Here is a 15,650-nt window from a genome sequence, read left to right as displayed (position 1 = left end):
TTGCACTAACAGGAGCCCACATTTGAGGACTTTTTGTTCTTTTCAAATAAAATTGTTCCTCCGCCTGGCAGCACTTTTTCTCTCCCCCTCTTCCAGACACTAACTTAAAATAGCAGTTGCAAACACGGTCACGGTCCAGGGTATAACAGCTATAATAACCATTATAACGCTAAAATAGCTTTAGTGGTTGGTATAATAACTCTATGGTCCACGGCCTACTGCATGGAGGCAGGAAAGAACTACATGGCCTAATGCATTACTCCGCTGGTTATCTTTTTAATGTTTCATTATATTAAACAACCACCTTGCGTCCTACCTTCTTGATATAACGGCGGTGGCAACGCTGCGCCCAACCCAGTCAGCGAAATCACGATATAAGCAGTATTCCGTAATAACCGGCACTTTTATACAAATCTTTGAAAGTACTTACGTGCAGTATTTCGCTGTCCAAGATAAATGGTGAGTGTTCATGGCTTCATCAAGCGTCAGTGAGGTTTGCTAAATGTATGTTCGCACAAGTTCCTACATGTGCAAGTTATATTCCTTGCACTGCGACATTGGAGTTCTCAGAATCAAGAGAGAAAGCAAACCATTCTTCTGCTCAATATTAAGTGCTGAGCAAGTCAGTGGCATTCCGCTGGCGTATGCCAGCCAAGCAGGAGCATAGGTAGTATGGTTAGGGATAAAGCAAATTGAGGGAGACTGGACAGTGATGCGGCATGAGAAGAGAGAATGTTCCAAATTCACATAAAAGACAAATGTAGGCGATACATATAGAAACGGGCAGGAGCAAGGAGGGTGTTTGAATTTTACCAAAGATGCACGACTCGGATGTGGTAGTCAGGGTGGAGGTGCAGGAAGGTGGGCAAGGTACAGCTTAAAATGCTTGTAATTGCTGCAATTGAGTTTGTAGACTAATGCCTCAGCCCTCACAAACTTACCTTTTAATCCATGCCAGTATCTTCCGAAATTGTGTGTGGAACTTTATTCAGTAAAGGCCTTTTGCCAACACTCCAGGATTTATCCTCTGGTGGACTTTTTTTTCTAAGTTTCAGTAAAGCCTCTTTTGATACTGCCTCACATGATTTAATACCAGACGAGCCAGACTAGTTAGCCTTGATGCAACAAGTCTCTATGAGTGCTTTCCTTGAAACCGGAACCAGCACATACAATCATGGCCCACGTCCGTCACATACGAAATCCCATAAGATCCTCACTCAGCCCTTGTTCTTTCACATAACTGGCCTACTTCAGTATACAAGCTCTTTGTTACAGAGCTTTATTTCAGTCACTAATCCACATGATTAACATGAACCTCGAGTTTCACTTTGCATTCCCAATGGCTGATGCAATCAAATAATGTTGCAAAAGAATGCACTTTTCTAGACAAACTGGGCCAACAATGATTTATCCAAATAGCACTTTCGGTATGTCCATTCAAATATCTTGGACATCAGCAAGACTCAATACGCTTCCAATACAAGCTAATCGCATGCTTCGTTACTGGAAGACGCAACCTAGCTCACTTATAATAAAACTCGCTCCATCCAAAATTCGAGCACACTCATGCCATTAAAGACCTTCGCAAAACTTTAAACCAATCTCTTGAACCCACTAAAAATCGTGAAGCTGTTTATTACATCTAATTACTATCCTCACAAGAGTCAGATCTATGAAAACTATTCAATCTCTTCCTGTGCAGTCACCACTACCAGTAACTCCACAGAATTACTGCAACTCTATTTCAAGAAGCTCACCCACTGCAGCATCTCCTTCAAGTCATGCTTTGGCAACAGTTTACAATTACCGGTGTCATACAGAAACTCTTTTGACAATAACATTTAATAAAATCCCCTTGCCACTGCCACCCCAAAAAGCACATTTAAAAAATGCCACAGATAAAGCATTCTGATAATCCTATTCCACTCTTTGCACATAACTGTATTTTTTAACCCTTTTACCAACATCCGGCCTGGACAATATACAAATGAAATTGGGCACTTTGATCTTTTGCATTCCAAGTCCTCCGGCTTTTCATTGAACAGGTCACAAACCGTGCAAATGCAGTTTGTTTTTACACAATACTGGTTACACTTGACCACAATACTAATAACAGCCCTCCCTACTGCAAATTGATGAAGCTGCTTCGTGGAACATCTTCAAACAGTACTCACTAAAGATGTACCTACTATGCTCTCTTCCTTATATACTTTTGATGGGCGAACTTCAGCCACTTTAAATTAGGCGAACATATTTGTACCACTCTGCCTTGAAGTCAAGTGATCAGCAGCCTTACTGCAGACCAACAGCAGTCACAGATACGGTTAAAACAACATCCAGTAATTTCAAATTTCATTGCCATTCTCCATGAAGACTGCAAGAAAAAAACATTGGCAGTTCCTCTGTGAATTCTTGCTATATCCCATTCTACTGGCTTTAACCTTATTTCCACATAGACCACTTCACAGCCAGTAACAGCACGAATTGTAGATTCAGAAAAATTTAGTTCAAGCACGACAAGTTTAGCCTTCAGTCCCAAAGCATGCCTAGAGACACTTATGGTTAAGAAAATTACAGCACTACACTAACAATGCTGGCATCAGTTAAAGCAGAGTCCGATACTTTTTCTACTCATGAAAACCCTTTGCAGCACTATGGGAAACGGCTCTATATGCTGCTAAAAGCCTGTCCTGCTGCAACGCCATCACTAGGGCCCGGAAATTTAGGCATTTGCCTAAACATGCCTATAAATGCCTAAACGGGGGGTTTTTGCACTTGCTTGCCTTTTTGTCATTTTCTAGGAAATACTACCTATTTAACCGCACTTTTTGCCTATAAATGCCTAAATTCGGCACTTCGGTCCTCGGTGCCGCTTTTGAATTTTGAAACATCTATGTATGGTGAAAGGCACGCGCCGATGCACGCACAAAAGGCGCAGGTCTCGCCGAATGTTTTTCTCGAATTGTAACGTGAACGTAGTGTAATGAAGTGTTTATCTCAAAGTGTAGCAAGAGGTGAGTTTGGAAAGAGACCTGACATATATTAGTGCAAACTTCTCAACAATGACGGAAAGGACGACATAGTTGGAAAAGGCTGTACTCTCAATAGATGAATAGTTGAAGGGGACTGGATGGAAAGAGCGCTACTGCTTCTACAAAGATGCAACAATGGGTAGAAAAAATAGATGCTAGAAACAATTTCCCAAATCGGAGACGACACGGCCACATCATCTGAAGGCCTAAGCCTTTATCAACTCTCATGCTTTAGGTTCGCGTAACTAAGTTCATGTGATGTCAAAAGAACCCTTTTAAAGTACAAAGCTAAGCTTAGCGAAAACCGAAGGAGCTTCAAGTTCGAAAACCTGAGAATGCGCTTTACTGCTTCTGTTGAGGACTGCGTACGCTCCGTGCTTAACTTATAAATCTTGTACTTATGACTGCAGCGTATTATTCAAAGCGCCTATTTTTGCTTTATAGCGCCTATTTCAATATTTTTTAGAGCCTAGATGCCTGCCTATTTCGGGGTTCTTTAGTGCCTAAATTTCCGGGCTCTAGCCAATCACACAAGGAGCTCAGCACTTATGAGAAAATGAAGTCCCTGTCTACAAATCTGAAAGTGCAATTTGATGCTTGGTTTGTGCACTCAGGTAATGCATCTGGTGCATGTTGGTCCCCAGCCCACAAGACCCCTGGCAACACGGGCTGAGGGAGAAACGGCAGCAGGCAGTACTGCCGCAAAAAAACTTAAGGGCTCTAATAAAGTTGCCATATGCCTGGCATATTAAAACACGCTGCTTCACAAATATTGTCTAGCGCTTAGCAGAAGCCAAGTAATCTGTAGTCAAAATCTGAATTTCAGCGTCTTCACTCCTTTCACTCTCACTTTTTTCATGCTGGAAGGTTGGCGTTCAACCGGCCCCACTCCAGGAGCAACGAGACTTATTGGCCGCAGCCATGGTAGCTGCATGACAACTGAGAGAGCCTAACCAATAACCACGTCTCAACTTGTTTACGCAGGTGCGAGTGACAGAGTAGGGTGCGAGCATGAAAAAGCCGCCGGGAAGAGTTAGCCTTCTTTTGAGCATAGTTGTGGGTCCTCAGCTGCATGCAGAGGTGTATTATTTGGCTCAGGTCCTCATGACAACACAATGCAGTAATTGAGTGAGCTGATGTGCTCACCTGGGAAGGTGTTTCAGAGCCCCTTTAAAGCTTCACCTTAGACACAAAATAAAAACGTTTGTGAAAGAATTTTTGACGCCAAATCACCCATGTTGAGGTTTAAAAATTAAAGCATTAGCTTCTCACCGCACCAGCTTCAACATTTCCAAACAAAGCTTCCAAAGTTTTTATTGAGAGGGTCCCATTATCATCACTCTTTAACGGCAGTGAATGTTTGTTTGTTTTTTTTTTTACTTAGTGACTGGGGCAGGGGCTGAAAAATTCCTTAGCACAAGCCTAGTGTGGCTCAGTTTACTTAATGGCGCTCCAGGGAGCATGAGTCAACAAGGCTACACAGAACAGTGTCACAGCTCAAACGCATTTATTCTTCAACACGCAACTGTTCCACTCATTCAGTATTTACACTTCTCACACATGCAAATGCAATAATGCATCCATTACACAATAGCTATTTACAATGTTTCGAGACTTGCCACAATGACTCACTGCAAATACATACAATTCATGTTTACAAAAAACTTCCAGAAACATAAAAATGAATTATAAATCCTACCTAGAATAGCAATAAGTTACCATTACAAAGAAAAATAAAGCAAATCTTCAAGGAGTTAGAGAAATATCATCGTGGTTTACCAGACCTACCATCCTTACTTGCGGGTAGTGATCCCCAGGTCAGCACCAAGACAGCAGTGGACGCTATAAAGCAAAAAGCTTCTCCAATAACTGGTTCTTCGAACCCAGCGCGTCAGTGTTGTGTTGCTCTGGCTATGTGCTCATTACTTAACAGATACATGTAACAGTGACATTACCACAGTTAGTATACATACAACTAATCAGTTGCTGTGCACAAGAACACAAACACTAGTCAAACGACTGAGACCTGACCGATGGTTCTGCTAAGTGTTGTGTCAGTACAGCTGGGGTGCATAATGGATACCAACCATCGCTGATGGCGTGGGGCAGTGTGTGACCATGATGATGCCCCAACTGGTCGTCGTGCAGAGCACGGTCACTGCTATCTCCGCCGCAACCGGGACATCGTTTCTCGCCCGAGACGGTCACCTGAAACGAGAAAATCCGTGAAAAGCAAAAAAAGCGTCTGTCCAGCGCTCAAATCGGTGGCACAGGCACGAGTTCTCGCTCGAAGTCCTTAACTACACGGGTATAATGGACACGCTGTACCGACCATCGTCTCGAAGTTCACACTTGTCAAGGTCATGAGACGCCTGGTACTGGTTCAACCCACGTTGCTGACCACACGGCACTGCTTTTCCTCCTGAAGATTCTTCGACTTCCCAGCGCAGCGGTGACAGAATTCCAACGACACTGCTCCATTGGAGACGTGGATGCACACACCCCCCGCCTCCTCAACGGGTGGCCTTCGCTTGCCGCCGGTGGAAACGTAGTCATGATCAGCTTCAATCTTCCGGCGCTTAGCGGGGACCCCTTCCAAGAGACCATCCGAGAGCGAGGTCGCCAAACTAGGCCTAACTGACCGAATGTTGCGGACCAACGTCGAAATTTCGTCGACATTGCAGAGCACACTTCTCAAGTACTGCACTTCATCGCTCAGCTCTTCGATCTCCCTGCTCATCTCAGCAGAACGCTTCTTGAGCGTCGCGTTTTCCGTCGACAGGGCGCGGACGCTGCGTTCGAGCTTTTTCAAATAAAGCTTTTTCTTAATTCTGTTCTCCCGCGCCGCAATGGCGTTCTTGCTCATGCAGCTTCCGCGAGTCTTGAACGCTTCAAGTAAGTCCTCTTCCAGCTCACCCGGCGAGCCGGGGTCTTCATCGTCATCTACGTGAACTTCGTCAGAGCTGGAAAGGGACTCGCCTTTGACACGAGAGCGTGACTTACCGGCGAGCACGGTGTAGTTAGGCCTAGATTGGCGACCAGCAGACCGCAACCGCGTCGACACCGCCTGCTGCTGAGTGACCGGTGGTGGGGACAGGTCAGCTCGCGCACCGTCGTCGCCGGCGTCGCAGGAACCGGGGGAAGCAATCAGTTCGCTGATTGAGATGTCGGAGAAGATGCTGTCGTCTCCGCCACCCACGAAGTGACCCAGCATGATGTCTCGAAGAATCGGCCCGGCGTCCATGTCGTCCAACTCGGCCTGGAGGGCTACGGGGAAAAGAGGAAACGCGTCCACGGACATTATTATGGCTTCACGCTCTTACTTTAAACAGTAACCTATCTCTTTTGCAAGAGTAGCGTACCCGATTTATCCGCTTTCCGCAGTTAATTAGGCTGGCGGACGACTGAAAGCAGTTATCTAACGTTCACGCAACGCACGAGACGAACAACAAAGAGGGCGGTTCAAGGCCACACCATGGTAGCAAACCGAAGACACTGCTCTAACTCTGCTGACAATTGTGAATATTTAACTTCATTAGCAGAAAAATCAAAGACAACATTTCGTTCGTCAAAACTTTTAAAAAGATGAAAATTTTAACTTTGTCTTACTTTGACATCACCGGCATAATACTTCTGATGGCGTATGTTGCACATGACATCAGTTGCGAAACTCCGCTTCAAAAACTGACTAGCTACAAGTATCCCTTTCTGGTGTTTACAGATGGGAGCGTCATCTCGAAGCGGCAAATAAAAGTTGTTACCTCACGTTTCTGCTGTCTTCTGAAAAGCGTCTCTTTTTTTTTTTCTTCGTCTTTTACCTTTTCTTTATGACTATTATATCCTATGAATTTTCGTTAATGTATCTTTTCCCTGTTTTTGTTGCGAGGTGGTTGTACGCTTACCAGCAATTTAAAATTTCAAACTTGAACGCAGTTTACACGCGCTCACAGACGGCGAGCGCTGCGACAATCTGTAATCACCTGAATTTTGGCCACATCAGACATCGGGTCGCCTTTTTTTTTATATATACTTGGGCCTTAAAGGAGGTTTCGCAACTAATGTGTTTGGCTCACTATCTCCACTAGAGGTTTCTCTCATAGGGTTGGGGGTTTTGGAGTGGAGGGGGGGGGGGGGAGGGGGGGGGCGACGAGGCGCGCGAGATTCGAGTTTGCAATGAGAGTGAAGTCGCTCAGTTATTTAAGTATTCCAGTACTCTGCAGTAACCAACAGCAAAAACTATTGCCAGCAATCCTTTGAAAAGTTAAGGTAGCGCTATTAGGAAGGCCACAGGGCAAGAGGACGCCACAACAAAATAATAGGGCTGCCTTCGAAGAATGAGTCACAAGCACGAAGTCCTACTTCTATAAATTGCAAACTTAATGCGTTGAGAATGGCGACAGAGGATGAGTAAATATGGAATAAGGCAACCTCAGGTATTCGCAAACGGTTACGGGTGGAATATATTTGCTACATTTGCTGTCCACTATGTTGTGTGTTGATGGAGCGAAACACAATTGCGTGTGCTGTGTGACGTCAGATCCGCAGGAGGTCGAAATGGTTGGCTGTTGGCCTCAAATAAAGATTCCACATACCCACTACCATGCCCACTACGTAAGAGAGTGTATGTGGGTGTGTGTGTGTGTGGGGGGGGGGGGGGGGGGCAAAATTATTCCGAAGCTTTGCACTACGGCACAGCTATTTCTTTCTGCTTTCACTCCCACCTTCGCGGTTGAGTCGTTCATCGAGAAGCAAGGCGCTGCAGCTTTCATTTCCTCAAAGACTATGGGTCGAAGGAATGCAAAAAGAATCAAAATGAAAGCCGACACAACCCAAATAGAGAATGGTAACGTGATGCGTCATTTCCGTAAAAATGGTGTGCTTCGATGGGGAGGCGTAATGTAGATACTTGCTGTATACGCAACCTTCTGGGCGACTCCATGGACGCCCCCGCACCGTGAGGTTCGGAAGGAGCCAGGAGCGAAAGAAAGGAGAGAAGGTGCCGTAGCAGAGGGTACTGGAATTGTTTCGACCACCTGGAGTTCTTTAACTCTTTTCTTACCGAGGCTTACTTTATTAACGTGATATAGTTTAAACGCCCCGTTGTCCAGAAAATCCGGTGTTGGTGTTGTGAGCGAAGAATCGCGAGCATGACTCTGGCAGGTGGTCTCCAGAGAGCGACTTAGGAGGCAGGTGGGCCACCTAGGTCACGTGACCTTATGGCGTCTTCACAAACTGCCCATCAAATAGTGAGCAAGCTGCCCACTGCGGCTGGTGGCAGCTAAATTAATGACTGGCTGGTCAGGAAGAGCAACCTGGACCGCCCAAAGGCCATCGCTCAGAGCACCTACCATCACCAGGCAGTGGTGCATTGCTTAACCGCTGCACCACTGCGCCAGGAGGGGTACGAGGACTCCCAGGGATGTATGAATGCAAAGTAGAGAATGACCTTATACATATGTGGGAATTAACCCATTACGCTATTGAGCCATACCCTTAAGACGGAGGTTAAGTATCCCCTTCAATTTTTATTTCTAATTTCGAACCTTTCTGAAAAGTTCAAAAAAGTTTTAAAGTAAGAGTTCCTGAATGATAAGCACACTCCAAAATTTAAGGAAAACAGAAACAAACTACACTAAAATGTGTCACCCTACAGGACCATGCAGATCTGCCTATAGTGAGAACACACGTTTCTAAACATAGCAAGCTCCAACAAAGCACTGCAATACACACCACTTATACAAGAAACTTACATGCTCACGTTCAAATTTACTATGAGCTCGTGCTTATCCCTTATTAAGGGCATCTCACAAGTGTTAGTGGGGAACAGATTAATAAACGAAGCTTTCTCATTAAATCTCAGCACTGTTTATGCAATTTATAGCAGAAAAAAATCCAAGAGATTTAGTGGAAAATTGTGTTAATTGAAGAATACCATTAAAACATAAATAATGGAACAGGTAGCCAATTAAACAACAAAAATGTTCTCAGCAGGAGCCAGCAAATCCCACTTCAGAACCAGAAGCTCCGAGTAGGGACCAGAAGAGTCCAACCAAAAACCAGTTGATGCACCAAAAGAAAACGAGAAGGCTCCCTTCTGGGACCAGATAAAACTATTAGAAACCAGCAGATTCCCATTAACAAATTTTCACCTGGGTGGACTGAAAAAATCTTGTTAGTTATATTAGCACTCAGCACATCAAAATGAAGCGAAATGAATATACTATATGACAGCTGCATTTCAAACAGGAATAGTGAGCAGCAATGTGAAACTTTATACGTCAATACAAAACTTGAATAAAAAATTGGCAGTGCGTTTAGCTCTGGTTAAACCCGGAGGATTGTGAAAGCAACGAGGAGAGACAGAGAGGCGATGGAGATCGCGGAGCAGCGGCGGCGGCCCCGGCACGCTAACTATATGCGCCGCTACTGCGCATGCGCAACTGGCGAGCGCGGCGGCAGCACTTCTGAGTCACCCGGGCAGCAACAGCGGCAGCGCGCCAGCTACTGCTCCTCACATATGCGCAGTATGGCCTTTCCTCGGCTCCGCGAAATGGCTCGGCGACTCGCGTAGTGTTGCTTTCGCAACGAAATTATAGTGAATATTATTAACGTTAAGCTTATGAAACAAAAGACAAAATATTTTTAAATTCTGGAATACAAAAAACAGTTGCTTGTTTTATTCGTAAAGCACCCGCGAGTTTCAGTGCTATCACAATTTAATTAAAAAATCTTAATTGGGCACACATGGCTCGAGCCCGCAGAAGATTAGTTGGTTTGTTTATTGGGGTTTAACGTCCCAAAGCAACTTAGGCTATGAGGGACGCCGTAGTGGAGGGCTCCGGAAATTTCGACCACCCAGGGTTCTTTAACGTGCACTGACATCGCACAGTACACGGGCCTCTAGAATTTCGCCTTCATCGAAATTCAGCCGCCGCGGCCGGGATCGAACCTGTGTCTTTCGGGTCAGCAGCCGAACACCATAACCGCTGAGCCACCGCGGCGGGGCCCGCAGAAGATTAAAGCACACTGCTTGGCCAATGCTTTGAGCTACAACGAAATGTTTTCTTTGATTTTATGGAATTTAATGTCCCACAGCGACTCAGGCTATGAAAGTCACCGTAGTGGAGGACTCCGGGAATTTAGACCACCTGTGGACCTTTAACGCGTGCTGACATCGCACAGTACATGGGCCTCTAGCATTTTGTCTCCATTGAACTGCGACCGCCATGGCCAGGATTGAACAAAATGTTCCTTGCCTCTTGAAAAGCAGCTATTTCTTGGACATGGAAAAGCTATTTTTTCTCTATATACCTTTATCTAAAAACGCTACAAAGGAGGTACACATCTACTAGCATGAATTTTGTTCTGAATGATCGGCATTGAAAAAGTAAATGTGGAATTGTAAGTCATGGGAAATATTGCAAGGTACAAAAAATATAGTAATGATAACAGCAATACTTCAAGAGATATCTGAATACCATGAAAGAAAAAAACTGGCTCATGTATCTGGTGTACAAAATGTTTCGAAATAAAGTGATTAGATGATTAAGCATAAAAATATTATTGTACCTTAGTAATGTTTTTAACTACAAAAGAAAGCCTTCACCAACCAAGCCGCATATATCAATGAACGAAACAGTTCCTTAATGTTGAGACACATACAGATATCCATCAAGCACAGAAGAGCAGTAAAATACCCTCTCGATGCATTAACCTGGGAGGAAAAAAAAGACTAGGAAACAAGCTGGCATCACTACAGTAGAGGTGCAGTCTGAAGTGCTCTACGGCATCCTTGTATATGAGCAAGAAATTGAATGACATGTCTCTGTACTTGTGACTTTCTTTGGAGGGTCATCGGCTTTAGCACAAAGTTGTTTGCTCAGGATGAGCATCTAGACATACTTATTCACGTCGACTAAAATCCTATTGCCTCTATTGAGAAAAAGAGCCTGATAACATTGCCCCATTTCATCTCCTGTTTGGCTCCACTGCACTGTCATGTGGGGGGCAGGATTTTTTTCCAGGCAAAACAGTTGCCTCTGTCGACACGGTGGGACCAAATCTTGGCAACATAATATTGACACGTGGCTAATAAAGGCCATAGTACTGCGAACATTCCTATTCCATCCTAGGCAGCATAAAATATTATTACACTGACATCAGGCAGAAAACAATGCTCCCTAGTAGAGAGCAGTTGACGCTTTGGTCTCAATTTTTAAGGTCATCATAGCAAAAAATAAAACCAGACTGCCCAACATCATCTTGACACTCATTGCCACTACTGCATTAAAGTAATTAACTTGAAAGCCAAAAAAATTGCAACACCAAAGCCTCTTACGACAGCCGTCAGGGAACCTGCCATACTATTAAAACTGGTGCACCGCAATCTTCAGTCCCGAGCCAAGATTCACCACTATGTAGCAGTTAAAAAATTAAAAACAGAAAGTTAACTTCCTGGACTACACATATACATAACTGATACCATAACAAATTGGGAAATGCATTGGTAGCTTTGAAATAGCTTGTGATATCTATGGGTCACCGGTGACCTATGATCACTGGACACAGTAAGGTGTGCCTTTCAAGTTTAACCTGGTCAAGCACTCTGGCCGACAACCCAGGGTGACCGTTTGGGGCGATGATTAAGAAAGGAAAGGCACAGAGACCGTTTCACTCACGGTGAGTACCTGCTGCACTGAGGGAAAAGATGAGGGGCTGAAACAAGGGAGAGTGCTCAGCAAGAGACACAGCAGTAAAGCATGCTCCTACCATGCACCCATTCTTCACGAGTCACACAGTCTTTAACAAATCATCAGCTACAAAACAGCTATTCTCCAGGTATCGAAATTCAGTATCAGCTCAAGATATTTGGTACAAAACAACAATCTCATACTACGCATACTGCAAAAATAAATGCGCCACCATCCATCGTCAACTTATACCGCTTACGGAGTTTGTAGATTTTCGCTGAAAAGGTACGGTGCCCATAAGATAGACATGCCCATGGGTTTAAATTGCCAGAATACAGAGTGACGAAAATGGCACCAGTGCCAGACCAATAACAAAATGAGTACAATGGTTATGAAGAAAAGAAAGGTGCAATAAAACTGCCTCTCTTATGGTGGGCATTAAAAAAGCACCGTGAGGAAAGGGTTGAAGAAGGCGGTGAAGAGCTTCTGTAGTGGATAGCTCCAGGACAATTTCTACTGCGCACTGGCATCACATGCCACACAGCCAGGGTGTCGAACCGGAACCGAACCTGAACCCGAAACCGGAACCGAACCCGAATTTTTGCCCGGAACTGGAACCGAACCGAACCCAAATTTTTTTCGCCATCTTGGAACTGAACCCGAACCGGAACGATTCAAAGGAACCGTTCCGAACCGGTTCGGGACTCGGTTCAGCCGCACATTTTGTGCAACACGCTATACTTTTTTCATTTTTTTTCCAGACCAAATGGCATATGCCAGCGCGTAGATTTACTCAGCGAAAGCTGTCGGCGCAATGGAGTGCGGAAATGGCATCCAGTCGAAATGGCATCCAGGTCAACAACAAAACTGAAAGAGGTCTCGTGTCTAGGAAGAAAGCTAATTGGCGTTTCCGCAATGTGCTTTTGGTAATTCTAAAGTATTTTACGCCAGATTGACGTGAAATGTTGGATTTTATAGTATCCCTCTTTCACATGCTTACGTACAGCTTTACTCGAATTGTTAGCACTGCTTTAACTCGTAAAGCACTGACTGAGAATGGTTGCCTTTTTTTATGTGTCAAGTACAATAAATATGTGAAACATAGGCGCTATGACCCAATCACGTTGTGCAACCACGTCATGTACCAACTCGCCCACCAATCGATTATTCTGGATTCCAATGTCCTTCTCAAGTGTACGTTCGCCGTAATTATGTCCCAGAAGAACGTAGCATCATTGCACAGAATAAAACAATGGTCAGTGGTCTTTTGCGCATTGCGCAGGCGTCCATTTACCGTCCATGACACAAACATCTCCTCAGCATGAAGTAATGCCTTGATAGGCAGCGTCAGCGAGTGAAGTTTAGAGAAGAACGTTTTTGCAGCAGAGGAAATAAATGTACATTCGCTTAACATGTTTTAAAGCACTGTTAAGGAACTCCAGAAAAGGTTGCCGATACAACAGTACAGGAAACAAATACCCTGTAAGTACATGAGTCGTCTGCCTTCTGGAGAGGCTACACAGGTAGCTTATAAAGAAAAGCGCACAGTGAGGAAATTTAAGGTGTCCGCTACTTCCGCGCGGCGGCGACGACTGTCTAATTTTTCATGCTTTCGGGGGTGCAACCCGGGTGTAGCGCAACCGAACCATGAGAGTGTTCACCAGCGCCACCCTCGTCAATAGCAGCGAACGTAATGCGTCTTCTTTTACCGAGAGTGCCACATAAAAAACGTGGTCGAACGGTGAGGGCGAAAACTGTGGGAGAACCCTCGCTTCGGGTTGTTTGTTAAGGCTGGTTCACATGCAAGCGAATGGGCAACTGAGCGGCGCGACCCAGCGAAAATTTGCAACTTGTTGGAACCTCGCCGCTCACCACCGCGACGACTCAAAAGCAAGTTTTTGCACCGCGGCGTCAGGATTCGCTAGCGTTTTCGCGTTCTTTTGTGGAACGCTTCGCGCCGGCACACGTGCAGCATTCACAGCCCGGCACCTCAAGTAGATCGGCTGCAGGTAGATGGGGTATTCTAGACCGCAGCTATTATGCGCCCGTTCCCGCGTTCTGCGTCGAAGTCGGCGTAGCCGGCGTAACCGGTTGTTCAAGTACATGGAGGAAAAAAAAACTGTTCAAGTAGCAGAGCGAATTGAACGCCACCTGGAAGGTGGCTGCCACGGGAAGACCCCAAGAGTGGCTAGCAGCATAATACGCCACATGCCAGGTAGCGTGTGATGAGTTGCGCTTAAATTTCGCATTACCGCCAATTGCAACCGTCTGTCAATTTTTTTCTAGTGAGTGCCCGGATGTGTGCCTACCGAATTGTGCACGCGTGTGCATACACATGCTCAAGCGCACGCAGGCATGGACACACGCACACGCGCACACGCACACACGCGCGTACACACACACACACACACACACACACCACGGAAATTTTTGAGAAAGGAGACTAAACTGCTAACGCAGTAAAGAAACCAACTACAATATTCTAATCCTGAGTGGCAATCGAGCCAGTGGTGGCGGGCGCAACAAAGAAGCTTCGTTTACTGATGCCTTAGTTTACTCTACCATCTTCGAAGATTATTTTTATTGTTGCCTCATGGAATATCAGGAACCTACCTGACCTCGTCTTGCCTTACTGGACTGGGTCGAATTCCGCGACCTCGGCATACGGCCTCATGCCCCTATCACTCCCTTGCTCTGCCCGCACATAAAAATTCCTGAAGGCGCACACGTCAAGAAAGGGCGAACAGTCAGGAGGTTGAACTTTAGCAGCATATACGATCTGAGCTAAAATGAACTGTTCTCTGAACAGTGACCTCGCTGAAAGCGGCGATTGTGCGTGTTTGTCAAGCATGCAGCTTCTTCACAGGCTAAGCAGTCTTATTAACAGGAAAAGTTCACACGGAATTCCGGTGTCCTTCATTACTGGCACAAATCATATAGTGTAAGGCATGACCTCAATGTCCTTTTTAAGAGACTGCTGAAGTGAGCTATGCCTCAAACGAACATAGCGTCACAAATAATTTCATTGTTCAATAGTTCCTCCTTGCTTGCAGATGTAGCAATTCACTGATCATGGCACAAACGTCCACTTGGCTCGATGGCATGTCCTAACACGTAAGGTCGACGTTTTGAAGTCTAAGAAAGGTTTTTGGGGCCTATTGAATGTACATCCTCTGAACTCGCCTTAATATAAGGCTGTCAAGAAAGGCTAGGTAAGGCTGCACGCAGAGGAAGTAATGACCGATCAGAACCTTTGTCAGCTGCCTTCTGGAGAAGCCGTACAGGTATTCTAAGGATTAGCGAATATTTAGGTAATGGAGTGTGTCAGCACAAAATTCCCTCACGACTATGTACATAAAAGACAGATGATCATTTAGACGCCTAAAAAGCACAGCTGTCAGGAAGCGGTGGTTTTCGGTTTCGAAAAATAAAAATCATGAAACAGGTTAGTGGACACAAACTGCCCGAAAGACGCACCATACTGTAACAAGGTAGCATGAAATTCTGTTCACGCTTGGGCTCCCTTTGAAAGCGCCCCAGAAAATTCACAAAAACTCTATTTAGCGAATTTATGGTCCTCCTCTTGAAATGCACCAATTGCTACATTGTCACAACGCAACGTCGCATCGAAGACGTCGCAAGTTTGTGTCCGTACAGACACGAAGTGCCCCCAACCAGTGCAAGCCTGCTTTTTTATCACATTCTTTTCATCAGAGCAAGAGACGGAGACGACATCAGCATAGGCCAAAATCTTAATTTTACACTGTAGAAGCTACAAGCCACGATTTGCTGTGTTTTTGAAGAAACTCAGCTATAGGTGGTCGAGATATATAATGCGAGTTACAAAGGCGATGTAGAGAAGGTGATGAAAATAAAATATTTCTGGTAAACTCTCTAGATGTATGCTGCAGGTGTGCCAGAGTGGGAG

The 15,650-nt window shown here is 45.1% G+C and overlaps 2 protein-coding genes across 3 annotated transcripts in view; both read right to left on the bottom strand.

Annotated features, from left to right (window-relative positions):
* The window catches only part of l(2)gd1 (lethal (2) giant discs 1), a 37,022-nt gene extending 32,151 nt beyond the window's left edge, over positions 1 to 4,871 (bottom strand). Inside the window, exon 1 of the mRNA XM_089551697.1 lies at positions 4,821 to 4,871. Within this exon, the coding sequence (XP_089407823.1) occupies positions 4,821 to 4,823 (3 nt within the window). The 5' untranslated portion in view covers positions 4,824 to 4,871. The remainder of the gene's footprint in view (positions 1 to 4,820) is intronic.
* LOC149335001 (uncharacterized) lies at positions 4,521 to 6,533 on the bottom strand. 2 transcript variants are annotated; one of them, XR_016283992.1, is made up of 3 exons: positions 6,395 to 6,533; positions 5,120 to 6,299; positions 4,521 to 4,874 (listed from the first exon to the last, which is right to left on the bottom strand). XR_016283992.1 is itself a non-coding variant. In XM_089551699.1 (2 exons), the coding sequence occupies exon 2, from the start codon at positions 6,274 to 6,276 to the stop codon at positions 5,416 to 5,418; it is 861 nt and encodes a 286-aa protein (XP_089407825.1). In that variant the 5' UTR covers positions 6,277 to 6,299; positions 6,395 to 6,533; the 3' UTR covers positions 4,521 to 5,415. The 2 variants fall into 2 exon arrangements, 1 of the variants encoding a protein (XP_089407825.1); XM_089551699.1 differs by having other exon boundaries at positions 4,521 to 6,299.
* Positions 6,534 to 15,650: the final 9,117 nt, after the last annotated feature.

The sequence above is a fragment of the Amblyomma mixtum genome, chromosome 7, assembly GCF_055824585.1.
Source record: "Amblyomma mixtum isolate Tamu chromosome 7, ASM5582458v1, whole genome shotgun sequence".
In the NCBI taxonomy this organism is placed as follows: Eukaryota; Metazoa; Arthropoda; class Arachnida; order Ixodida; family Ixodidae; genus Amblyomma; species Amblyomma mixtum.
Note: the sequence above shows the minus strand (reverse complement) of the source record. Positions and strands in the feature narration are given on the sequence as shown.